The sequence below is a fragment of the Chelon labrosus genome (genome assembly GCF_963514085.1).
Source record: "Chelon labrosus genome assembly, chromosome: 17".
Taxonomy (NCBI): Eukaryota; Metazoa; Chordata; class Actinopteri; order Mugiliformes; family Mugilidae; genus Chelon; species Chelon labrosus.
Window position 1 is genome coordinate 2,412,005 of NC_140350.1, and position 27,457 is coordinate 2,439,461.

Here is a 27,457-nt window from a genome sequence, read left to right on the forward strand (position 1 = left end):
AAATGTTACTTTTTAAATTATTATTATTATCTTTATTATTATTATTACACTTATTATTGTCTAGCTTTGTAAAAACTGCTGATCCATCTGGCATACCTCAGCAGGCCTTTCCCCATCTTTGAAAAAGGACAAATGAGCGATGGGGACATGAGGTTTTGGATAAACTATTTTTAATTGTGGTTGAAGCAATAGACTTTTTGAACTTTGAATTGTGCATGGCTGTGTCTTGAGTGTAAAAAAAACAAAAAAACAACAAAATATTGCAGTTTGGGAACTGGACTGAAATAAAAAGAGGAAGAAAACCAGAGTTGTTGCTTGTGTGTTTGATTGTAGGATGAATTTATTTTTTTATTTTATATTCCGTTTAGGATTTTGAACTTTGTTAATCATGAGATTGAAACATGTAGAAAGGTAGAAAGGCACAGAAGGTACAGTTATTGTATATATATGTATATACTGCAAGTATGTTTGCAAAACCACAACATAGGCCATTATTTTGGTAATTGTGAGGCCCACATGATAATTACTGTCATATACCTTGTAGTATGTCTAGTATGTCACATTGCTCACAGTATGGTATAAGGAATGCAATACATTTCTGAAAAAGTATAAAAATATTTTTTAAGTTGCGCAACAAATATTTAATAAGCACAGAGCTACTTAAGGTCAAACATTTGAATAATACGTAACCAACAGAAAGTGACATTCAGTCTGTCCAGCAATGCCCTCCTCTCCCTCTGTTCAGGTAATTCACCAACGTGCAAATAATGGCATACAATAGTATAAAAGGTTGTATTGATCATGTATTGATCATGGCACAAGTTAAATAAGTTCACCGCATAGTTCGGAGCTGAACATGTCTCAGCCCTATCTCAGGTCGCTCAACAGGTCATATGGCAGTCAGCTGAGTCGAAGTAATGACCCTCAGGCTGATGCTGCCGGGCATCTCATCGGCCATCTGCCGACCTTGCTTCCGCAGCTGAAGCTTCTGAGGGGCGACGGGGTCCTTCACCGCCCCGGACAACACTACTTGGCCCATGAACTCGTCCTTCACGGCGTTGCTATTCCACACCTGAGGAAGACCAGTGAGTTTTTAAATCTCCATCCACTCAAACATGTGCAGTATTTAGGTCAATGATGTTTCTATTGGCTGTTTAACCTTCACTGTACTCAATGATGTGTTAACATCAGAAGACTGTTTTCAGAACCTGTAGCTGGAAATGAGAAGATTCTCTGAACATGTCAGTTTAAGTTGCTGATAGTAGCATTTGTGACCAGTGTCACTGATTTGAGAGAAATCTTTTAAGCAGTAATTAAAGTTTTGCAATTATACAGGCTGTATTTGCATATTCATAGATGCTATACTTTTCAGCAAAGTAGCACACATAAATATTATGTGGAAGATTCATTTCCCAACAGGTAATTGAACTTGATTAGATCCTAGTTGATATTCAATGCACTTGAACATGTCTGGAGGAGGTCTGTTAGAACCTTAATATCCCATATGATAAAATGACCACAGGACATTCTAGGGCTTTAACAGAGAGCTGGGAGACGTGATTATGTTGAGTTATAATCAGGTAGACATGATGTACTGTGCCCTCAATTATAGCCAACTGACATTTCATCTCATGTTACTTTTCCTGTATGTTCTATTCACCTTTTAAACAGACAGTGAGAAACAAATCTAATTTCTCTCATCATTTTTGTGCTTCTTTTTTTAAAAAAAAGCCTTTTAATTGAATTGAATTGCCTTCATTAATTCTCTACTCTCTTTTTTCTCTCAAAGCGCCTTAAATTAAATCGCTGCATTGTCTCAGAGCTCAAAACACTGATTACCTGCCTCTGAACAGCTGACATTTTGACATGCACATTTTCAACACTGACCAACAATCCCTGTGCACCTCCAGTCCCCGAGATTAATTAAAGTCAGCAGGAGAGATGAAAGAGAAAGATTCCGCTTTACCTCAACAGTTATGGGCTTTCTAGTCTTTTTCCTGTAGAAAACGGCGCTGGTTGCAAACTCTGGCTGCAAAGTATCCTTCTTGATGATAGATTTTACTGAACGGCCCTCGCAGGATATGATCACATAGGGGTCGGCACCTGTATGAAAACATAAAAAGCATGCATTGACACCGGTGCATTAAAAGTACAAGACAATGAACGAATGAATGAATAGTAGGTAAGTCCTCTAACCTCCTGTACTGTCCTGGTTCTGAAGGCCCTCAGCTTCATGGACATACACATGGGTCACAACTTGTGGGTATCCAAGGAATGAACTCCAGCATTTTATCTTTGGCTTGTCCTCTGTCAGCTCCCTGTGATGATAGAGGAGAATAAAATGAGCAGGATAGAAGATGAGTTTTTCTTTCTTTTGTTTCTGACATTGTGACTGGTCAGTTAAAGCCTGGACTTGTACTTCAAGTTAACAAGCACAATTTGGATCTCTATGTCTGCCAAAAGGAATGTCAGAAACAAACCTAAATCTTGCAAAACAAAATCTTTGGCCAAGAAAAGCAGCAGCAGAGTGACGGGACTTTTTAAGAGAGTTAATGTGAAATCTCCAAAGCTCTGGTGTGAGTGCTTTTCTTGGACAATATCCATCCATCACAGTCTGAAACACCCAAAGAACTGTTGCATTCTCAGGTTCCCTTAAGATCTGATAATTATAAGATATGTGAATGTTACCATTTCTGTCTGCAAATATTAACACTGATGTCTACAGCCACAGGTTCTCACTGGTTGGACATCACGCCTAAATCAATGTCATACCTGCAGCCCGAGTCCACGTCAGTGAAAACTCGGATCATGTAATCCCCCAGTATCTGAGGCTTGAAGGTGGTGGGGATGATGACATATCGGCCCTGAGTCAGCATACATCTCATGAACACGGTCCGAGCATTGATGTATGTGGACGTGGCCACATTCTGTTGAGTCAGTATGTCGTGCATCCGATACTTCCTGTTCAGCTCCACCTGGAAAAGAATTTGGAGGTTTAGTAACTCTGCATGTTTACTGATCTATTGTGCATCGTAAGATTTGGGGTAGTGCCTAGGTAATTTATACTTTTTCTAAACCACATGTTACATTATTTGATTTACTTTTTACTGCATTGCACTCATTACTAATCACTTTGCGGATTAAGACAACATTTGAAATAGATGTGCAGCTTCAGAATAGATCAAACATGTACTCTTCAACACTTATAGTATTTGATTTCTTGCAAAAATAATGGTTGACGGTTATGATATTACAAAAATTTCAAAGATTTAAAAAAAAACATCAAATATGAATACAAATCTGTTCACAAACTAGTTTTTCAAGTTTTCCTCAAATCTGTTTTATGAGCCTTTTAAAGGGACCTTGACCGCTCTGTAGTAAACCACCACAGTTGAACTGTACTGTAAATAAAGTAGCAAAAACCAGCTTCATCTCAGTCAGCTGCAACAGTACAATGTGATCCATCAATATTAATAATTTATTAACACTATAGAATATTTACAGGTTCCACTTTTTGCAGAACAAGTACTACTACATGAGCAGTTAGCTAATGGTGTTTCGATTTATTCTAAACACCATTGGCTAGAATTTTAATTACATAAAACTTTAATTTCCTATTTTTTAGTTATTTATTTTTTAAGTAGGGATTTAAACTGTGTGTTCAGCTTGTTCAACATGCATTAAAAACCTAATAAGGAGCAATAAATGGCTGTTTGTTTCTTAAACAGAATGTTCTGCCTCCTGGTGGCAGAAAAGTTTTAACATTATTACAACGACATTGTGGGAGCAGAGCTTTGGACTGGTGCAATGACGAAGAAGTTCAGTAAAATGGAAAAAAATATACATGCAGATTTTCAAAAGAATAATAATGCTCAACCCTCACTAGTTTACTATCAAGCTGTCAGGTATCCACTGACATATACTGTATTTTTAATGTTTTGAGGGAAATGTGTTGACTGAAAAAAATCATGAAATGCGATTTGAAACCAGTTGCTGTACAACAAATAGTAACGGCAAACATGCATCAAGAAACAAACTGTAGTGGACAGACACACTAAAACGGATGTGAGCACAGGGCCTGGAGTGTGTCATATAAAGGAGGAGGACACATCACTTGCACGAAGACTGCAAATGACAAGGGTTAAATGGAGGTTGCCATTTCAGGGTCAAAGCAATTTAACAGGCCGCGTGAACACTGCTGTAGTTGTTCTTTTTTAATCTCAGGCTCTGTAAGGCACCAGCATCTATTGCTGTCCAGAACTTACCCCTTTGGCAGCACTTCTGTCCGCACGATAAGAGTGTATAGTGTGTGTGAACTTAGCCAGATCTCTGACAAGTAAATCTCACTGCAGGAAATGTGATGTCAGTTTTGCTGAATATAGACTCATTTGAATGCGGCAGTCTAATCACAGCATGAGGGATACAATCTAGCTCCATGGCTGCTTTTAAAAAGACCTGATCTGGCTTTGCAAATTAGGAAAATCTCAAATGAAATCTTACCTAAGTTGCACTTTAACTACTGTTATAACTCCATATCCATACATTATATATTCTCATTCATCTGAGACGTTACGGTTTCACATTTGAACATTGTACGTCAGAGACGAGGCGTGGCTCTACTACAGAGGCCACCGAAATGTCGGCACCTTTAGAAAGAATTGTCACTGAATGTGTTTGGCTCCACAGCACTTTCCAGCTCGAAACAATCAACAAAAGTATGTGCATTCTTTGTGTTTAATCATGTGTGACTTTGCCTCTTGTTGAAATGGTCTGTTTTGGTTTCTGATAAAGCTATGCAGTAATGTCTGCCCCTCATTAAAAAACAACCAACTGCTCAACAAGAAAACCAAATTTAAATCCAAAATATGGTGAGATTTCCTTGTCTTGGCCCAAAACGACTAACTTGATTAATGTCTTCAGCCCAGACGAAGCATTTCCTCATCTCTAGTGAGCCTCACTATGGTCGCTGTACGCAACTCTATTATTTCTTTTGGTACATGAAACATGCCACTAGAGGCCACTTATTAACCATTGATCTGATCAAGTATGTACCCTGAAGACACCGAAGCCAATGGTTAGATTTTCTCCTTGACCATATTTTCTGTGGATCTTCATGTCTTTCTGTTGCAAGGAGATCAGGACCTCATCAGCCTCCTTTGTAACATCAAACACATACTGAAAGAGAAATTGAAAAGGATTCAGTATTTCTTGTAGAGTATACAAGTGCATGGCTGTGAATGCAGGTAATGTGTGGAATAAGTGCATCCAGGGTCGACAGTACCTGTGGGTTCTGCAGAAACGTCTGTTTGTGGTTAGAGCAGCCACCACAGCGGTTTAACAGCGGCTCTGCGTGTTTGCTCCAGCTCCCAAAGTGCACAACCTCGTTCCATGTCTTGTGGATGCTGATCAGTGAAGTATTGATGAGGCGGCAAACGTCCGCATCTGTGAAGAACTTGCACCAGTCTGTAAACGACATCCAGAACTCCCCATCGTCCTCCACCGTGATGCCAAGGTTTCCTCTCTCCGTGTCACCAACTTTTGACCACTCCTCGGAGCTGACAACAGGAAAACCCAAAAGTGAAGCCACCTATGAATTAACTGATAACTTTTAATACATGCTAACACCCTATTTTGAGCCTTTAAATGTGACTACAATGGTGGATAACACCTCAGGATAGCACACTTAAAATAGTTCATACTGTTTTGCCTTGAAATTCTGAAATCCAGCATAGACTGTAGCTGGCCACAGCCTGTTTCCATAAAAGACCAAACTAACTTTAGAAACTTTGTAATGCTGTAAGAATTCCATTTGGAAAACTTTTGGAAAACTTTCAATGGAGTATCATATGCAATGGAAAAAAACAGCACAGGGAAATTAACTTGTTAACTTGTTTCTCCTCACCTGTCACTCCAGGCTCCTTTCCATTCAGTCTTGCCCCAGGGGTTTCTCATGCGAATCAGGGGGATGGTTTCATTTTTGAAGTAAGCTATCAGCCCGTGACCCAAACGCACCCTCTTCACCGCAGTGACTGAGTATGCATGACCTTTCACCAGCCCGTTGTCCATCCTCATCTCAATTTCATGAGGATCTGCCTGTGAAATAAAAAAACAAAACAAAAAAAAAACAAAAAAACATAACAATTACTATAGGCAGCATCTCTAGAGGACAGAGTTCGAGGAAACACTTCGACACAGCACAGACCTTAATGGAGCAGCTTATGATTCCTCCACGATCATACACCTTTAGTAGGTCCTCAAACAGTTTGTCTTGCTTTGTTTGGTCATTATAGTAAGCCTCTGCTTCCAGGTTGATGGCTTCAGCCACAGCTCCACTGAAATCCACCACAGCGTCTCCAGTGTTTCCACCCTCTAGGGACTCATAGCAGCCTGAGAGCCTGGACACAGAGGGTGCACATAAATCACGATTTTTTTTCGAAAAGTTGGAAGTGCTGCAGTAATATGAAATATAGCTACTGAATAGAAATTAACACACAAAAAAAGTAGTGCAAACCAACTTTTAAATGAGATGCACATATAGAAAGTAGAAATATTTCATTATAGTATACAAATATCCTTAAGAAGTGATATACATTTCTAGCTGTAGTATAGTTTTTTTTGTCATTTTTTATTTTTCAACATATTTATAATCACTAGTGATACATGATTGTATATTTATAATATCTACGTTACACTGGAAAAAAAATAATCATTTCTAGACAAGGTCTAATAAGGTCTACTGACTTGGCGTAGGCCTTCTCCAGCAGAGCACTCCAAAACTCATTGTTGTTTTTAGAGTGGCAGTAGATGAGTTCGCCGTTGATGGTGGGCAGCCGGTCGTCCACCACCACATCTACCCACTCACCGAAGATCCAGAACTGAAAGTGAAAGATCCCAGCATAGCTCTCAGGGTGTTTGGGATCCCACTCCTGGTCCTTCCAGTCAGGAATCACCTGCAGATATTAGTGTGAAATGAAATGAATTAAAAAAATAAATAAAATGGGACAAATGCAACAGGCACGACAATGGCATATTTATACAGTTGAAGTTACACACCAAACTATTCAGTGTATTTCACATTCAGACCAAAGATTGTACTTTATTTTACGTAGGTGTCTCTGAATGTAGGGACATTTTCTCATATTTTCATAAAGTTCCTGTTGTAGTGTTGCGAATGCTGTGATCCCAAACAATCAGATGAAGGTAGTTTTTGTGTGACAACTTGATGAGGATTGTTCGATCGAGCTCATACCATTGTAATCAATTACTGCACTTTGTACTTTGTCAAATTTTATTGAGGAGACAAAGGGTGACAATAACATTTTTACTGTCAGTTATCTGGACAGGCTGGAAACAATACTCCTCAAGTTCTTCAGTTCCTCTTCCTTTTATATAATAATTATTGTTGTTACCCTCTTTTCTTAGTTCTTTTTTGACTTAAATATTGATTTTGTACTTAATAAATGGCTCCTGTAAAATGTAAAATATCTAACTACGGTATGAAACTTCATTTTGAAACCTATAAAGCAGACGTTTGATTTATTGATCTCATTCGGTTGTTACAGTGCTTTGTCTTTGACTTTTCGCGTAAAAATAAAATATATACAATGTGATGTGATTTTGGTGAATTTGGCTTTGTTACTCATGAGTCAAACATATTCTACCACTGTAGTTTGATTTATACATCGGTCTTATTACTGTTTATTTACCAGTGCTTCCACAGTCAGAATAAAGGGCCTGAGTTCACTCACCTTTTTCCAGAGGTTTGGCTTTAAAGCCAGGCAGGAGCAGGCAGCGACAAACCAGCAGTTTCCCACAACTCCCTGGTTCAAGTCATGAGAGCTGATGCCTTCCACAAACAGATGAGGTTCTGCGCTTATCTCCTAGAACACAAAAGTTTTTCACACTTCATTAAATATTTGTCAGAGACGTTACTGAACAAAAAGGAACAAATCTAAATAAACTTAGGGCAAACCTAGACAATTGTTTACAAAATGATCACACCTAAAAGTTCTTTGTTCAGTAAAATGTATCTGTCACGCATTTGCAACAATAATGACATTCCAGATGCACCACTCACCCCTGGTCGTTTCCACTGCACAGTACCAGGAGGCGGTTTCCTAAAATACAGTGATGAATTGACGGCTGGGAACTCTGGATCCTCAAACAGTGTCTTGTCCCGGATACAGTCCTTCTTCAGGTCAGCATAGTGCTGGTTTTTGTACGGGATGGCAGAGGAGAACATGGTCCAGACACTGAAGTCTCACAGCTGCAGATGACAGACACCAGGCGTTTTCAGGCTTCATGCACATGCAGGACCTCATTCTCATTTTTGGGCAAAGAACGCTAAAGTGCATCCTCTAAATCTTTGCGCTGCTTCCTTTCCAGATCACAGTAGACTGCCCTGTGACTCAGAGTCCCTGAGGACACTAGGACTACTGATGAGCATACACTGTTCATCATTGTCCACATTCTATATACCAAAATAAGACTTTGAATTCTGCATACTGTTTTGCATTTTAAGAACCCAAAGATGAATTAATACAGTTGCCTCACCAATTTCACAGAATTTCACAAACCTTTGATGGACTTTTTTTTTTATTCATAACTAAGGACAGAAGTCAAATATAATCACCCCATCATTAACAAGAGGCAACAACGTGTTCCTGAGAGCATATTTTATATTATGAGAATAACATGGATCATATTATAAGGTTGAAGAGAGGAAGTGGACTTATGACAGAGAATGTGATGAACAACACAGCTGGTTTCTCTGGGGAATGACTCTTTTTGTCCACTCTCAGTGACCCCTCGGTGCTCTGTTTGGACAACACAAGCCAACATAATTATCAGCGCTAAAACTTGATATTTTATATTTGCCAAGAATAACAGAGCACTCCAAATGTTATTTACTGGAAGACAGGAACTTGACAAGACATTTGTACACAAATTTCGTCACCAACTTAAGAAGAAGAAAAGACAAATTACTGAAAATCAGTAGGTAAGTTGAAAGGAAAATGCCACCGACCTTACCTCTCAAACAGTAGTAGTACACCTTATCCTTCCTACACAGGAATAAGGAAATCTCCATGTACCTGCCTGCATTTTTCAGAGCCACGCCCCGGCTGTGTTTGTTCTAATAAACTGGATTTTACTAGCTCTCAGTGTTACTGTTTTACCTAATCATGTCATAGCCACCCCAGAAATTAGATAATAATTTATTCTGTGACTGTGGAGAAGGACGTAAACAACGCTTGTGAGTGGGTTTATGCTTGTGCACATGTTATCTGTGTGAGAGTTCCTGGCCAGGTTATTTTTGGTTGGCTGTTTCATTTACTCTTCTTAAGTGAATTGTGTGTAGTACAAATGTGTAAAATGTTTGCGTCTGACACTGTGAAGGACACTAGGTTGTTATATTCTCTGTTTAAGCTGTGTATTGTAAGTAAAGCTGACAGCAGTTAACATTCTTCACATTTCTAGTAGCCTACATGGCGGTGAGGTCACACACACTGTTTAAAATGTTTCACTCTTTTTACTATTGTCATTCTGGAGCCCTAAATCGCCATGTACAAACGCCAGTCAGAAATTGCCAGATGGGAAGAAAGAAGGGTTTGAGACAAAAATGCTACTTATCAAACAGATGATCAAACTCAACTACTGAGGTCAAACAAAGAAATCACAGCAAAAGGTATAAAGCCAAAACCATGACACCACAGTGAAACAAAATATACATGAATGTTAAAAAGTGTTTGAAGTTGAAACTTAAAAGCAGCACTCACCTGCACTCACACATTCAACGTCCTGTGAAGCTCCTGTGAGATGTGTTAAAAATATTCCAAAAATGTCAGTTGCAAGACCAGGAGCATGAAACAGCAGTCTGTTACACCTTTCTCTGAACTAATGCTGTTTCATGAGCTTTATATTCTGGCTACGAGGGCTTCCCCTAAAAGGAACACACAAACCCAGGCTGGGAACCGGTCTGACAAGCACCTCTTTGCAGAAGGAGGTGTTATGCAAAGGCTGATATTGTGATTACGAGAAGGGAGGGAAGAGGAGACCGAAACTAAATACCGTCAGTCCTGCCACCAGTCGCCTGTGGGTAAAACAAGTAAAAACCTGCCCCTTTTATGGCTGTAACATCAGAAAACCCCAAGTTAAAAGGCTTTGACTGTGAAGGCAAAATGTCTTTCTATAATGACACATTTTTATCCATTTTTTAATGGAAAAAAGTTTTGGATTTCCTCCCCCTAAATTATACGTAAAATTAAATTGGTTAATCATGTTGGAATTCCATTCCATTTGGAACTATTGTAGGTGATATCACATTTCTTCTCATCTCTAATTATAAAGATAAAAATCCCCAAATCATTCCATAAGCAATGTCAACTTAGCTTGGTCTTTGAGTGAATGATAAAGTCTTATAATCACTTGAAAACAGAGGTTTGTTTTTGAAAGATAGTTTAGTAACACTTTTTTTCATGATTTTCTTTCTTTCTTTTTGTGTTTACACATTTGGACAGATAATCACTGGATTTGTCTTGAAACATTGTTACAGATGAATCAAGAAATCAAGAAAAATATCAAAACATTTCAATTTCAATTTCAGTTTCAATTTTCATTTATGTATCAATAACAATACAAATCGTCTCAAGACGCTTTACAAAACCCGGCATGAAACCCCCAGAGCAAGCCTGAAGGCGACGGTGGCAAGGAAAAACTGCCTTTTAACAGGAAGAAAGCTTGAGAAGAAGTCCAGCTCATATGGAGGGACCCATCTGCTTGAGACTTGCTGGATAGAGACAGAAAAGCGAGAGAAAAGAGAGGATAGGAGGAACGAGATAAACATCTGTCATAGACACATACATCTGACTAAATCGTACATGTAGGATCTGATCGTGGTAGATGTAACGTTCTTCTTCATTCTCTGAAATCTTTGACCGCTGCATGCAAAGTTCCATTAGCTGCAAGATGTTTGGGGGTATTCTTGCATGTGTAGTAGTGCCTGTTTCAAATTGTGGTCATTGCCCACATTTTCCAGTGCCAAGCGGTTTTGCTCTGATGATCTTCTTGGAGAGCAAAGGCTTTTTCCTGGCATGCCTTGCACGTAGGTCAAATTCGTTTCAAACATATGCTGTTAGGACATATAATATATTCTTTAAGACTTCAAATAATCTGCACCAGGCCAGAATTTGCTTGGATGGTCATTCACTGTTAAAAATCTACATCCCTCGCAGATTAATTTTCTAACAGATGAGTGATTCATTTCATATAATTTGAATATCTTTGCAAATCCTTGTCCATTCATAGAATGGCATGACACAATAATGAGAGCATCAGATGGCCACGATTTAAATTAGACAGGTTACACCTATCATTCTCTATTTCTAGACAAAGCACAATCTGTACTAGTGACTGGGCGTAGGCCTTCTCCAGCAAAAGCATCCCGGAGCTTGTTATTTTCCATTAATCGTAGGCAGTCAGTTGTCCATCCAAAGGTTGTAAATGTAGGCGTACTGAACCATTTCCTCAAAGATCTGCAAAAAAACAAGGATCGTCTCAAGATATTTGTGGTGCAATAGCTTTCTACAGGTGCTTCTCATGCTGTTGTAATGGAGTAACATGTATTTGCTGTAGTTATCTTGCACAATACTGTTTAGTCAGCTGTTACTGAGGAGGAATGGGCGTGATGAAAACAGATGGCAGGTAGTTTCATTTGGTCATTAGAAGTTTCAGTTGCCTGACCTATTGAATCATTATTATTAGTATTATTATGTTGTCCTCCTTTCTTGTTTGACTTACAGTATTGATTGGGTACTTTATCAGCGGCTCCTGTAAAATGTAAGATTTGTGACCATGGTTTTAAACTTTATTTTGAAACATATACAACAAGTTATAATGCAATTTACCTAGAAATATCAAATATCTAATGTTCTTTTTAAAAACAATGGCTTTTTCCTGGCACATCTCCCAAAGTCAGTTTGTTACCAGGAAATACTGAGGTTCTGATATTGGGGTTGAGAATTCTATTTGTATAAAAGTCTTTGTTCCTAAACAGAATTTCTTTTACCAAGCAACTGATCTGATTTTTTTTCTGTTGATTGACTTTTTGCAGTTGTTGATTTTTAACTTTGAGTATGCATTTTATCACAAAATGTCCATTTAATGTGTACTTGGTTTGGTACACAGCTGTTTTTTTCACATTACTGATGTGATTCATGGTGCTCATGAAAGGATACAATCACTCTTCTACCTTCTTTATGTGTGACTGACAAACCTGTTGCCAAGGCGTTAAGCTCTAGTTCAGCCAACAGAAAGATCACGTCACTCTTTCTAGGGCGGTTATACAGTATCTGTATATAATGTAATCTGCCTCTGACACAGTTGTCAGGATTGTTTGTGTTTCACATTCATTCATAAATGTTGCGCTCAAAAAAATGCACGTTTTGTTTAGATGAAATTAGTCATAAACTCTGCAAAGATTTATGTAATGTGACAAATTTCACAATAGCATGTCTGCGTAAAGCACCACGAACATATGTACAAATCTATAGTGTAAAACAGTGTGTAGCTATTTTTATTATTATCTATTTAATTAAATAATTACAAAAATCTGTTTTTTCTTATTATTATTAATTACATGAATCTATTTGTTGACTCCACCGGCTGACTGGGGCCTTTCTGTGTGGAGTTTGCATGTTCTTCCTGTGTCTGCGTGGGTTCTCTCTGGGTACTCCAGCTTCCTCCCACCATCCAAAGACATGCTGGTTAGGTTCATTGGTGATTCTAAATTGGCCGTAGGTGTGCATGTGAGCGTGAATGGTTGTCTGTCTCTCTGTGTCCCTGTACCCCGCCTCTCGCCCGATGACAGCTGGGATAGGCTCCCTGTGACCCTCTTGAGCAGTGGTTTTCAAAGTAGGGGGCCGCCAGGGGGCGCTAGGGGGGCCTCAGACAATTGGAGGGAAGATGAGAAAAAAATAGCAAAAAAAAAAAATCTAATTATTTTTAATCATTATTATAAAATATAATCTAATTATTTTTAATCATTATTATAAAATATAATCGAATTATTTTTAAATCATTATCATAAAATATAATTATTAATGATATATCATATCTAAATGTTATTTGCCATGCTCATCTTTCTGATTCCCTGAACAACAACAAACAAACATCGCTCATGACCTCATAATCAGTGTAGACCAGGCGATTTGAGTCATTTATCAAACTCCTCAAGCTAGCGTGTAGCTAATGCAAAATGGACAGAAAAAAAAAAAAACATTCTAAAAGTTGATGTTTCTTTACATATTTTGTAGCATTGTCTGTGGGCTTGCAAAGGGGGTCCTCGGCCAGAAGCTAATGCTGTTTAGGGGGCCTTGGCATAGAAAAGTTACAGAAAATGAATGAATGAATGGTTCAGGTTTTTGCTCATGGTACTTTTCTTTCTTTCTTCTGAGACAGCTATCAAAACTTTTGCTGTAAACACAAGGCACTGTAAACATAACGTAATTGTCTTTACTGCATGGACTCCTCCCCTCTTGGCTGAGTTGACAGCAGTTGTCGTCTATTGTCGTGCTCTAATTATGGAAACAGGACATTCCGTGTAGATGAAGGTAAAAATCATGACTCATGTTTCTACACGGATGTATTTCAGTGACGGACGGCGGCGTTCCCTCCCTTTAAAGCTCAGCAGAGTGAAACCGTTGAATATACCGAACAAGATTCCAAACACTTCATTTGTGTCTAAGAGTTACGACTTTTGCCACTCGGAATAAACACCGACTTATTTGAATATATGTCGTTTTTCACAAAGTACTGTTTTTTATTTTTTAACAGAGGTTTTGCGTGACACGGAAGGAAAGGAGGGGCAGATTTTGCAAGACAAGTTCCTTTAAACTATTAAAGTAACTTTTTCTTCAAACCATGGCGTGTGAAGGGAACGGGATGTCAGGTAAGCCTGAAAGCTGACAGCTTAAGTCAAATGATCTGTATCGTATCTGGACGTTAAGTGTTTTATTTATGTATTTTAGTCGGCATGAAGATGACTGTAACTCATTTTCTAGCCCGTTATTATAACGCCTCTCAATTTGATTTCCCCACAGATGAGAGAATAGGAGAAGCCCTGATCAAAGAGTGAGTTCATTTTTATTGACTTTTATTCTTAGTCATTCGTCAAGAGACCCTGTATTTATTGATGAAAAACAAACAAACAAATAACGACTCCCACCAGCCCAAATCAACATGGTCATTAATATTTTTTTAAATGAATATTTTGTTACATAACGCTAAAAGAAACACATGTTACCATTGTTGATTAGTTTAATCAATTAATGTCTCGAAAATTAGTTAGGTTTTAGTCTACATGACTGAGAAAAACCACAACAAAACAACCAGGAAATTCTCCCACTGACTGTCTGTAGATACAATATGCGCCATACACATAGTAAAATCATGTATTTTATATTTATTTGATCAGTACTTCAGATAAGCAGCTATCTTGACTGAATCAGTTATTAGTTTATGTATCCCACGTATGGAAAATGTTCTTGTCCCAGTTTGTTTCCCCATAATTTGACTTTTAAAAAAAGAAGAAATCTAAATTGTCTGTCTAAACTGTGTATTCATTTCTTACACATACAAGTAAGCTTTGACAATTTATAGAATCACTAAATCACTGAAATTAATTTTTTAAAAAATGAAAGAAAAAAAAAAAGAAAAGCTGCTTCCTGGTTCATAAATGTTGCTTATGTAGGCTGTTCACACAGAACAATCAGTTCTGATTGTCATTTACACAAATTAGACCTAGCGACTAGTTGAGAAAAATAAAATAAAATAAAAATAATTAGCTGCAGTCCAGGTGTCAAACAGACAAATCTATCAGCCCAGTGAAGCTGCAAAAGGCTCTTTCTGTTTCAGTTTCGTTTCCGTACGCGCTGTTACCTGATTCACACAGTAAATAGCACTGCTCATAAACCAGGATGTGCGTCATTGCTCAGATAATGAAGTACATGAACAGCCACTGAGCACTGGTCTCCCAGAATTGGGTGTGTCACTTACAGTAATTGAAGCAAACATCATTATTTTGACTGTTTATTTACAATACAAATCATTACGTGCCCCATTAAAGGGCTACTTGTGACGGATCAACATGTATTTCACACCTTGTGAATATTACTTCAGAGGTCAGTTTACATCACTTTCATGTTGACTGTGATAGCACTGAACTGGCTATTTCAAAGCAGGTTTTGAATGTGCTGCTTCTTAGACACGTTGTCCCGCATTACAAAAGGGTGGAAGTGGAGATGCTCAGTTTCCATTGTCCTGGAAAAACATAGCTTTCTTATATCTGGTAAAGCTTTTGTCTGCCATGTTCAGTCTACAAGATCATCCAGATAATAGCCCAATATAAATAACATCTGTACAACACTTAATGGATTTTATCTTGTGTAGTCTTGTCAGCTGATCTGCTGCATCTTGGGCAACAAAAAAAGACTACCTGTCTGAGTTTGTCTCTTAATTTGTATGACAACATCGAAGAGGTGTCGGTAACAACAACAACATATAGAGCATGGTCACCTGCACAGACTGTGTAAGTTAGGCTAAAGAACGGACATCCCTTACTGTCATTTTTGTGCAACCCATAGACGGGTTCACAGTCATTAATTACGTGAATGTTTTTGTTGAATCTATCGTCCAATTGGGCCTTTCCGGGTTGGAATTTGCATGTTCTCCCTGTGTCTGCGTGGATTCTCTCCGGGCACTCCAGCTTCCTCCCACTGTCCAAAGACATGCTGTATCATGCAGCATTTGTATTCAATTGTTTGTCATCATTCTTGTTTCCGGACGTTGGCCGTTAGCACGCACATTATGAAAAGGGGCAACTGGGTGGAGACAGGTTTTGTCATTTCACAACAAGAATTTATGACTTGATCATCATGTATTCTGTGAGCCTGTCAGGGATCTTTGTATGGTTAAATTAGGGGGAAAAATGATAGTACTTTGTATGTGTTCAAATAGATCAAATGTAATTTCATGTTTGGAAACGGATTAATGTGTCATCTTCAGACTGAAACTGAAGCCAGCAGTATGGTTCAGTTACTGGGTTACAGTTACATTCCTAAGTCACCAGGTCGCATTACCGTAAATGCTTATCACTTCAGGGTTTATGCAAGCGTTATCATACATAGTATATTATCCAGTCACAGGCTTAGCAGATACTTTCAATTTGATGCTCAAACAGAAACGTAGATGAACTTTAACGTAGAAGAAGTAAAGTATGTGACTCACCGGTTGGCAAAGAGCGTGCAAAACAAGATAAGACAAACATTTTACCTTGTCAACCCTGCGACTTGTCATTGTAGTGAATTATAAGTTGTGACTTGCCATCTTTTTCCCATTCATACCTCATTTTGTTTCTGTCATTTTATTAGTAAAAACTAATTTAGAACTAATTTAGCTAGAAATTTCTAGCTGAATGTTTTGTATTCTGAAACTGTAGCTGTAGTCGGAGTTGCTTAAGACACAGGTATCTTCTTTAAATAAACTTTATTAAATTGTCACTGGACAACTGAAGCAAAGACTAGGTGTTTACGTTCAGTGTGATCTCCATGTTTTGACTAGGCGATTGACCTGCACAGTGTGAGCGGAGAAGTTGCAGATTCTGGTTGCATCGAGGCAGATTAAAACATGTAGGATAATTTTGGCATTCGGCACATTTTACTAAACTTGTGCTGACAGGTTTCAAAATAAAACCCTGTTGCCATGATAAATAGCAGCAACAAATGACACCAACACTAATGAACCGCAGTCGGAACATGTTGTGTTGCTCTTCATTGTCAGCTGCAGCTCCAGTTAGACCTGCCTACGTAATTTTCAGTTCAGAATGAATTGTCCCCACATAGCTGTCAGTACCATAACTCGCTGTTGTTGTTTTTATGTGTGAAAAGCTAAATTGGTGCAATTTGGAAACTGACTTTGACTATTCTCTTCCAGGGTCATAGAAGAGGAGCTGAGGGATATACCCTCAGAGGATGTCCCACCCCTCACTCCACTGCCTGTGAGTGTAAAGACTGAGCAGGAGAAGAAGATGGTGACCCAGCTGGGCAAGATGATCCGCATCATTGGCGACAGAGTGCGGGATGACAAGGAGTTCCAAGAGTGAGCTGTCTTTTTTTTTGTTTTGTTTTGTTTTGGTTTTATCTCAGGGCTAATATTTGCCCTAATGCTCTAATGTGTTTTCCTCCAGTGCAATAGACGGGGTTGCTTGTGGTTCTGGCTCCAAGTGGGACAGATTTAAAGAAGTGGCATCCAAAGTCTTTGAACACGGGATCACCTGGGAGAGGATCGCTGTGCTCTTCTATGTTGCCGGAAAGCTGGCTGTCAGGGTGGGTTGGCTTCTCTTTGCTGCACGTCAGAATCACTCTTGGAAAAAATCTAAATCAGCACTCCTCATTTTTTAGAACGTCTTTGTTGTCACATGTTCATTACAGTGTTGAAATTCTGAGAAACCTCCTCACCATCAAAGAATGTGAGCAGTGTGTGACTTGCTTTACCATCAGGAAGTACTTACATCAGACATGCTGGTACACAAATTGTCATAAAGGGAAGCTGTAGTCAGGTGTCGAGAAGTGATAAATGAAACAAAAATTAAAAACAACAAAAGTAAGTAGAAAGGACTGGACGTGTACTCACATTTCTTGTTGTTAAGCTTAACAGTCTCAACATCTTGTAAACACTCTATATTAAACACCTTAATAGACTTATTTGGACCTGTTCTAAAAGGCTTGTATGAAAGTTCATCAATCCTACTAGTAAAGTCTAAGGCAATGAGTATTATTATTGGATGAGTTCAGATTTTTTTTAAAGATGACTGTTGTTAATTGACTGCTGTCTAGAGGATTTGGACCGTTTCTCTGCTAGCATTAGGGGATGACTTTTCAGATGAGCGTGCATTGCAGTAGGACTGACTTACATATTTTGCATGTCATGGTCATATGGGCCTCATCTTAAGTGACGTATTTCCACACACTTGATGAACCGCTTCTCGTTTGCTGCAATGACTCACTGGGCTCCTCACCTGTCTTCTCGGAGGCGTCCGTGTTGTTATTGTCATGTCGTCAGTGACTAGTCAATATGATTTTTAAAGCGTCTTGGCACAACAGTGAAGTCGACAAACCAGCTAGTCAACTACTCTGTACAACCCCTAATGGGTACATATTTTCCTTCTTACCCTCCTTACCTGTTTTTATGTTTCAAATATGATCAAGTATCTCTTTTCAAGCTAAAGTCAGAGTATGAGCAGTGTTTTAATGAACAACTGAATGAATCCTCTTTCAAAGGAGTGCCTCGAGTTGGTAATGTCAATGCTAATGTCAAGTGAGCAGGGTGGACACAGAACCGTTGTGTTCCAACAGCCAGAGTCTAGAATTGATTGTTGATTGTTTAGAAAATATAAACGTTACAAAAATAATTAAATAGGCATTAGGAACCAAGATTAAGTTTTGGTAGTTTTAACCCTTATTTCTTAATGTGTTGTCACATTCTGGGGCAAAAGATTCAGGCCTGGGGTGAAACCAACTCTGGTGATTGGCGACTCCATTTTGCGGAACGTGAAGATAGAGAAACCAGCGACCATAGTTAGATGCATTCCAGGGGCCAGAGCGGGCGACACTAAATCTTACCTCAAACTGCTGGCTAAGGCTAAGGTTAAATACAGTAAAATTGTTATTCACGTCGGCAGTAACGACACCCGGTTACGTCAGTCGGAGGTCACAAAACTTAATGTGGAATCGGTGTGTAATTTTGCTAAAACTATGTCGGACTCCGTAGTTTTCTCTGGTCCCCTGCCCAACCTGACCAATGATGACATGTTTAGTCGCACGTCGTCATTCCATCGCTGGTTATCTAGGTGGTGTCCAGAAAACAACGTGGCCTTTATTGACAATTGGCACACTTTCTGGGGAAAGCCTGGTCTGATTAGGCGAGATGGCATCCACCCAACTTTAGCGGGTGCTGCTCTCATCTCTAGGAATATGGCCGATTTTATTAACCCCCCGAAACCATGACAACCCAGAGTTCAGACCAGGAGGCGGAGTTGTAGTCTTACACACTTCTCTGCCGCTTCTCTAGGACTGTCTCACACCCTAAACTCTATCAACTCTATAGATGTTCTGTCTGCTCCCAGATTATTTAAACCAATAAATAACAAAAGAGGAGTTTCTCATAGGAACCTGATACAAATCAGTACAAGTTCATTGGTAGAACAGAAGAATAGGAAAATTAAATGTGGTCTTTTAAATGTCAGATCTCTCTCATCTAAATCTCTTTTAGTGAATGATCTGATAACTGATCATCAGATTGATCTATTTAGTTTGACTGAAACATGGCTACAGGATGATGAATATGTTAGTTTAAATGAGTCTACTCCACCCAGTCATAGTAATTATCATATTCCTAGAAGCACAGGTAGAGGAGGAGGAGTGGCAGCAATCTTCCACTCTGATTTATCTATTAATCCTAGACCTAAGGAGAGCTTTAATTCATTTGAAAGTCTTACTCTTAGTCTTCCCCATCCAGACCAGAAAATACAAAAACCAATTCTTTTTGTTGTGGTGTATCGCCCACCTGCTCCTTATTCTGAGTTTTTAGCTGAATTCTCTGAGTTTTTATGTGATTTAGTTCTTAGAACAGATAAAGTCATTATAGTAGGTGACTTTAACATCCATGTTGATGTTGGCAGTGACAGCCTTAGCTCCTCATTTACATCATTATTAGATTCAATTGGCTTTTCTCAGAACGTAAACGGATCAACTCACAGTTTTAATCACACCTTAGATCTTGTCCTAACATATGGCATAGAAACTGAAGGTTTAATAGTATTTACTCATAACCCTCTTTTGTCTGATCATTTCCTCATAACCTTTGAATTTGCAATAATGGATTACACAGGAACTGAAAAGACATTTCATTACAGTAGATGTTTGTCTGACAATGCTGTAACTAGATATAAAGAATTAATTCCTTCTTTATTTACCTCAGTGCCATGTACCAATGTTGTGGACAACAGCAACCACAATTTAACCCCTGCACTAATAGATTATTTTGTCGATGGCACTGCAGCATCGCTTAGTTCAACTTTAAACTTAGTTGCTCCTCTGAAAAAGAAGGTCATAAATAGGAGGAGGCTAGCTCCATGGTATAATTCACAGTTGCGCTGTTTAAAACAGGCAGCCCGAAAGCTAGAAAGAATTTGGCATTCCACTAATTCTGAAGAAGCTCGCATAGCCTGGAAAGATAGTTTAACAACTTATAAAAAAGCTCTCAGTAGTATTAGAACAGCATATTATTCATCATTAATAGAAGAAAACAAGAACAACCCCAGATTTCTTTTCAGCACTGTAGCCAGGCTGACAAAGAGCCACAGCTCTGTTGAGCCATCTATTCCTTTAGCCCTCAGTAGTAATGACTTCATGAGCTTCTTTACTAATAAAATTGTCGGCATTAGAGAAAATATTCAAGGCATCCTTCCAACAGCTGTTAAAGATGCAAGTACAGCGACATTAGAAACTTTTGTAAGACCTTATCAATATCTGGAATCCTTCTCCCCAGTAGATCTTCTTGAGCTCTCTTCAACAATTACAGCATCTAAACCATCAACCTGTCTTCTAGATCCAATCCCAACTAAATTGCTCAAAGAAGTTTTTCCATTAATTAACACCTCCATATTGAACCAGATAAATTTATCTTTATTAACAGGATATGTGCCTCAGTCTTTTAAGGTTGCTGTAATTAAGCCCTTACTCAAGAAAGCCACTCTAGATCCAGATGTTTTAGCCAACTATAGACCAATCTCCAACCTTCCTTTTATTTCCAAAATTCTAGAAAAAGTTGTTGCTAATCAGTTGTGTGACCATTTAAACAGGAATGGTCTGTTTGAAGAGTTTCAGTCAGGTTTTAGAGTTCATCATAGTACAGAAACAGCTTTGGTTAAAGTTACCAATGATCTCCTCATGGCTTCAGACATTGGACTTGTCTCTATACTTGTTCTGCTAGATCTTAGTGCTGCATTTGACACTATTGATCATAATATTTTACTACAGAGACTTGAAAGTGAGGTCAAGATTAAAGGAACTGCATTAGACTGGTTTGAATCCTATCTATCTGACAGATTCCAGTTTGTTCATGTCAATAATGATTCCTCTACTTATACAAAAGTAAGTTATGGAGTTCCTCAGGGTTCTGTGCTAGGACCAATACTCTTCACGTTATACATGTTGCCATTAGGCAAGATTATTAGAAAACATGGCATAAACTTTCATTGCTATGCAGACGACACCCAGCTATATTTATCTATGAAACCAGATGAAACTAATCAGCTGGTTAAACTCCAAGCATGCCTTAAAGACATAAAGGCTTGGATGACCTGTAATTTCCTACTCTTAAACTCAGACAAAACAGAAGTTATTGTATTTGGTCCTAAGCATCTCAGAGATTCATTATCTAATCACATGGTGTCTTTGGATGGCATTACCTTGGCCTCCAGTACTACTGTAAAAAACCTTGGTGTTATATTTGATGAGGATATGTCCTTTAAATGTCACATAAAGCAAGTGACCAGGACTGCCTTCTTTCACCTGCGTAATATCGTCAAAATTAGGAACATCCTGTCTCAGAGTGATGCTGAAAAACTAGTTCATGCATTTGTGTCGTCCAGACTGGATTATTGTAATTCATTACTGTCTGGCTGTCCAAATAGCTCTTTAAAAAGCCTCCAGTTGATTCAAAATGCCGCAGCAAGAGCATTGACAGGAATTAGCAAGAGAGATCATATTACTCCAGTTTTAGCTTCTCTTCACTGGCTCCCTTTAAAGTCTAGAATAGAATTTAAAAACCTCCTCCTTACATACAAGGCCCTTAAAGGCCTAGCTCCATCGTATCTTAAAGACCTTATTGTACCATATCATCCCAGCAGATCACTTCGGTCTGAAAGTGCAGGCCTACTTGTGGTTCCTAGAATTTCAAAAAGTAGAATGGGAGGTAGAGCTTTCAGCTATCAGGCTCCTCTCCTGTGGAACCAGCTCCCAGTTTGGGTTCGGGAGGCAGACACTCTCTCTATTTTTAAGGTCAGGCTTAAGACTTTCCTTTTTGATCAGGCTTATAGTTAGGGCTGGACTAAACCATCCCTTAGTTATGCTGCTATAGGCCTAGGCTGCTGGGGGACGATGCACCAAACACATGTCCTCCTTCTTTCTTCTCTCTCCTCTCTCGCATCCTCCACTTTCTTTTCTCTGGCACAGAGCTCTTGCCCTCTAATTTCCTATATACTACTAGTCATACAATTCTGTGCTATTACTATGTAGAATGTTTACTGCTGTGTGTGTCCCACCCCCCCACCCCCCTTCCCCCCTCTTCCCCCCTCTTCTTGTGAGTATCTCTGGCCTGGAGTGGTGTGTTTCCCGTGGAGCTCTATACTACATCTGTTGTCGTGGTCTCATCAGCCTGCCCAGTCTTCATGGAATCCTGCAGTTATCCACTCCTACCTGAATGAACAATTCTCCAACCTGCCTATGATTCCTCTTACATTTTCAAACTGTCATGTAACATCATCAGTTTGTATCATAAGATTCCACATGTACACTTTAGTCAGATATGTGTATCTATGACAGATGTATGTTTATCTTGCTGTTCTCTTCTCTTCTCTCTTTGCTGTTCTCTTCTCTCTTTCTTCTGTCTGTACCCGGCTGGCCTTAGGCAGATGGGTCCCTCCATATGAGCTGGGTTCTGCTCGAGGTTTCTTCCTGTTAAAAGGGAGTTTTTCCTTGCCACCGTTGCCTTCTGGCTTGCTCTGGGGGTTTCAGGCCGGGTTTTTGTAAAGCGTCTTGAGACGATTTGTATTGTTATTGACGCTATATAAATAAAATTGAATTGAATTGAATTGGTTTGGAGAGTAATTGTGTTCTTTAAGAAGTGACACGGCTGCTGTCTCACCATTGCACTATTTTTAACTTCATGTCTGCGTTTCCATCAGATGGTGGAAGCTCATCTTCCTCAGTCAGTGAGGGAGATCCTGAATTGGACTGTGGACTTCTTCAGGACCAATCTCCTGGGCTGGATTCGGGACCACGGAGGATGGGTAAGTTCAGTAGTCTTACATTTACATTGTTGTTTTTCTTTCAGGGCACATGCTGGGAATGGCCATTATTCTGGAGGTCAGCTCACATCTGACTTGTAGCCTTTTATTTTGAAAGGATCTCTTCAAGAAATGAAAGCCAGTTCAGGATTTACTATTGTCCAGGCTTATGCTCTGTCACTCTGACCTATTCGGCATCTTTACCTCTGCTATGATGTCAGTACTGAGAATACAAACTCAGCTTTCCTTTTATAGCAGGCTGAAGGCCCATACCTGGTGGCATATGATGTAGGACCGCCAAGTGTTAACCACATTTCTTGAAGATTGTTGTTTTATTACAAGCTGACTATTATGAGTATATGAGTGCACCAACAAAAAGATTCTGAAGCTGTTATTTTAAGAGGAAATGGTTACATAAAATGAAATCTACAACCCAATTAAACATGCAAAAAGAGAAGGGATGTGGATTATCTCTAAAATTACTTCCCCTTCTGTAGCTCCTAACAAGATTGCTCTAGGTATTTTTCATGTGTAAAACTTGTCAGTGGTCATATCTGTTCAATCTACTTTGGTCTTCTGATGTAATTTACAGTTTTGTTCCACATTTCAATACGTGTGGTTTCATAGTTTCTGGAAGTATTGAATTAAAACCTAGTGTGCGTGCATGCGTGTTCACAGATCAACAGTTTCTCCGAGCTGGCGGCGGCGTCCATGCAGAGTGTGTCGTCTATGAGCGTACACACCTACAGCCTTATTATCATGTTCATCGCTGGCGTGGCTCTAGGAAGCGTCATCACCTGGAGGATGACCAGACAGTCCTGAAGCTGACACGCACAGATACACTCCGGAACTGGGCTTTGAGGGTTTACCAAGTAGCTGACTACAAGATTGTTGTTATTCAGTGTTATCATGTGATGGTAATGTGACTGTCACATTACCATCACAATGAGGTGCCATGAGATGGCTTCAAATATGGTTGCAGAATTTTGCAGACCCACTCAGATACTCTAGTTTTCTACCTTCTATAATGTTATCTATGCAGACCACAAATGGAGTAGATTTCCTTCAATACAAGAAGGAAGATAAAAACAAAAAACAGTGCCTTATAAAAACCTCAAGTTTTAAAGCCAGCAACACTGTGGTAATTGTGCTACTGAAGCACTAGGCTTAGTGCACAGCCACGAGCAATATACCGATCCCTTTTTCTGATTGTTTCTCACTTCTCAGTCCTGGCATGACCAGATCACTCCTCTCTCATGTTTCTGGTCTGAGGACTGAGGAGAGATCCCTGAGGGACCTAACTAACTTTCTCATAAGGGACTCCTGGTTTAGATTTAGTTTCCATAGTGAAAATATGACAGCTTTTGAGTTTGCTTAGAATTACCCAAACAAAACCAAAAAAATAGATGTCTTATATTTTAATTCTTGTATCTTGTATGCAGTCCAGACTGCATCTGTTGCCCCCTTTGTTAGGTGCATGAGGTGAACAAACACGTTTTCTGACGTTGAAGAAGAATGGGGGCTGTCATCCTGCACTGGTTACATTCACAAAGTCACTGAAATGCGGCTGTCTGGCCCGTTTTATTGTTCATTCTTTATTCTGCTAGATGCTGTTTTACTTTGACGGGGTCACAAGCTAATATTTGAAACTGAAATCCACAGTTTTTAATGTGGGTTTCAATCCATACAGCCAAACACTGAAGCACAATTATCCCAAAGTTATATTCCAGCATAGTTGATGAGTTAATGTAAATTCTTCCTCTGACCATCACCTTGCACAGACATGTTCAGTGACAACGATGAAGCTGAGTGGGCTGCTTTGAAACTGCAACCAGAACAGCAATTTTACACAGGTACACGCAATAGAACCAACTCAGGTGTCATACAACATGTTTACATTTAATTATTACTAATTTCCTAGATTTTTACAAAGGTCAGATAATAGTTTTCTTCATCTGTCATTTTAACTATTAATCTCTATCATGGATGAGCATAGAAGGAGGGTTAGAGTTTATTTACCAGTGTAATTTATTCAGCAGCCATTTTTAAATTTTCTACAAATAATCTAACATTTTAATCTTAACCTGAATTTATCAGTAATCAGTGAAATTTACAAACACATACTGCTATGAAACTAGAAGCAAAAATATACTATTATGTTTATGAATTTGCTTTGCCATATATAGTTGTCTGTATTTTATTTAAAACCCTGTTGTTATTCAGGCCTTGAAAACTTGTCTTTAAATTGGAAAAATTGTGGTTTAAATACAGACCTGTTTTACTGTAAGAGCTTTTACAGTTTATTCGTAATATATATATATTTTTTTATCATTTAAATGCATTTTAAGCGTAAGCTCCTAAAACCTGGGGGTTTTCTGAAAAACTTGAAAATAACATTATCTTTAACATGCTTGTATTGCATCCTTAAAAGAAGCACACAAATTGCACCTTCTAGAAACAGATATCTTGCTGCGTAAAAGAAAACTTAACTTGCACATTTCCCTCACTGAATTCTGTCTCTTTAAGGCCTCTCGTTATGAGCCACTCAGTTCTGATTGGTTTTCCTGCCAGTTCTGGAGCATGATTGTATTACTGAGAAGTAGATACCAGACGAAAAAATGGTGACACATAAATGGGTCACATGAATAACATATGAGTCGGCAAGTTTTTCCTTCACCTGAAAATTGGTGTTTTCCCCATTGGTGATCTGAATAAATGCCAGTGTCTATTGACAGAGCAGGTCTGTTAAACTAGTTTTTAATTGGTGCTGGCTTAGCATCATGCAAATTAACAGCTAATGTAACTACAGCTTATTATTAATCATTGTTTAGCATTATTAATAGTGAGGTGTATTATCACACATATCTCACACACCCTTTTTGATGTAGCCCGATATAAAAGTCATATTTTATTTGCTTAGCTCAATTAATATAAAAAGGCAACCCATAACGCCTCTCAGGAAAATGCAGTCAAAATAACTTGTGTTTGAGTTTTGTAGCGTGATCAGGATTTGAATCATAGAAACCTGAGTGGGATAAGAACCTCAGCACAAACTCCAGGTTCATGAACATCTTCAGGTTTGGCTTATTCTGCTTTCAGCTGTGTTTGCTTAGGTTGTTATTAGAACCTGATGAAAAATAAATGGTTTCTTGTCGACATAATGTTTCACAAATGAGGTCGCTGTAGTGCCTGTGACTAATCATGTGAAGACAGGCCACCCTACTGTCCTTTTTTCTTTATGTGATATTATGATGCTCTTCCAGGGTCATAGAGGCTCCTTGCAAAGAGTATGTGACAGGTGGAATGTGCCCATGTACGATTACTGTGTATAAATCATGTGATGTTGCCAGTATGTAATGAGGAAATTACTTTCTGTGCTATACTTCCATGCTGTAATAACAGATAGTAAAACTGCATTTGATGGGACCTGCCTTGTAAGTGAAACATTTTTATCTTTTGAATATAAAGATAATTAAGAGCCAACTCCTATTTATGTGTCCATTTGTGGTTTTGTCCATTTAGTTTGTTTTCAGTCAATATTGAAATCTGTTTCAGTAATTTATCTGGAGATCTGGAAAGCTGGCAGCAGTTTTTCCTACTTTTTTTTTTCATTGTATTTTGCATTTCTTGAGATCCATAGATGAGTTCTGAGCTGTGACAGCAGAATACAGTATGGCTGTTAAAGCCACAGTTTTAGCCAGTTGTGCTGTATATTGAGATGTTTTAAAATGACATCGTTAGACATAAGAAAACCGAGATCAAACTTTGAAAAACACAGAGCTTAGTTTAACAAAACTGCCTGCTGTTTCATCTGGATTAAAAGCTATTCTACAACATCGTTTTCACAATCCAAAGATGGTTGTCACAGAAGGCTAGAGATGCTTAACAAAGAATTCAGACCCTTTTGCTCTCACACTTGATTGTGTTGTAAATTTCCTTTTTCCCATAAAGCAACACATAGTAAGCATGACAAGCTTGTTTTTTTTTCTTTGCATATTTATTTTATATCAAAAATGGAAAACTCCTTGTGAAAAGTATTCAGACCCATTTCTGCGACATATTCTATTTATTATACTGCATGTCAAGACAAAAAAATGAGCCTTAAACATAAAGAACTCTATATCAGATCACGTTGAACAAGTTCAATTCAATTCAGTTTTATTTATATAGTGTCAATAACAATACAAATTGTCTCAAGACACTTTACAGCACCTGACCTGAAACCCCCAGAGCAACAAATACAACATGTAGCTGACTTGTATAGCTGTAGTTCTATTCCAGGTGAATATCTTATCTTCAGATGAATTTAGTCAAATCCAGAGAGGTCCTTGAAGA

The 27,457-nt window shown here is 38.6% G+C and overlaps 2 protein-coding genes across 4 annotated transcripts; one reads left to right on the forward strand and one right to left on the reverse strand.

Annotated features, from left to right (window-relative positions):
- Positions 1-52: 52 nt before the first annotated feature.
- LOC311502442 (calpain-5-like) lies at positions 53-10,103 on the reverse strand. Its single transcript, XM_084564667.1, has 12 exons — positions 9,777-10,103; positions 8,078-8,266; positions 7,749-7,880; positions 6,742-6,950; positions 6,203-6,395; positions 5,903-6,093; positions 5,282-5,555; positions 5,053-5,175; positions 2,773-2,975; positions 2,197-2,318; positions 1,967-2,103; positions 53-1,072 (listed from the first exon to the last, which is right to left on the reverse strand). Exons 2-12 carry the CDS (start codon positions 8,240-8,242, stop codon positions 890-892), a joined length of 1,932 nt encoding a protein of 643 aa, XP_084420793.1. The 5' UTR covers positions 8,243-8,266; positions 9,777-10,103; the 3' UTR covers positions 53-889.
- Positions 9,241-27,178, forward strand: LOC311502451 (apoptosis regulator BAX-like). Of its 3 annotated transcripts, none has more exons than XM_084564680.1 (7): positions 9,241-9,253; positions 13,831-13,945; positions 14,097-14,127; positions 16,987-17,151; positions 17,240-17,378; positions 23,021-23,125; positions 23,801-27,178. In XM_084564680.1, the coding sequence occupies exons 2-7, from the start codon at positions 13,918-13,920 to the stop codon at positions 23,942-23,944; spliced, it is 612 nt and encodes a 203-aa protein (XP_084420806.1). In that variant the 5' UTR covers positions 9,241-9,253; positions 13,831-13,917; the 3' UTR covers positions 23,945-27,178. The 3 variants fall into 3 exon arrangements, with proteins under 3 accessions (XP_084420806.1, XP_084420805.1, XP_084420807.1); XM_084564681.1 differs by lacking the exon at positions 9,241-9,253 and adding an exon at positions 13,697-13,743; XM_084564679.1 differs by lacking the exon at positions 9,241-9,253 and having other exon boundaries at positions 13,685-13,945.
- The last annotated feature ends 279 nt before the right edge of the window (positions 27,179-27,457 follow it).

Coding starts and splice junctions, on each gene's coding strand:
- LOC311502442 (XM_084564667.1), bottom strand. CDS start 8,242: ATGTTCTCCTCTGCCATCCCGTACAAAAACCAGCACTATGCTGACCTG. Junction 5,176..5,281: donor CGTTTCTGCAGAACCCACAG/GTACTGTCGACC, acceptor TTTCTCTTTCAG/TATGTGTTTGATGTTACAAA. Junction 2,976..5,052: donor TTGGCTTCGGTGTCTTCAGG/GTACATACTTGA, acceptor ATTCTTTTCCAG/GTGGAGCTGAACAGGAAGTA.
- LOC311502451 (XM_084564680.1), top strand. CDS start 13,918: ATGGCGTGTGAAGGGAACGGGATGTCAG. Junction 13,946..14,096: donor TGAAGGGAACGGGATGTCAG/GTAAGCCTGAAA, acceptor ATTTCCCCACAG/ATGAGAGAATAGGAGAAGCC. Junction 17,152..17,239: donor GATGACAAGGAGTTCCAAGA/GTGAGCTGTCTT, acceptor GTTTTCCTCCAG/TGCAATAGACGGGGTTGCTT.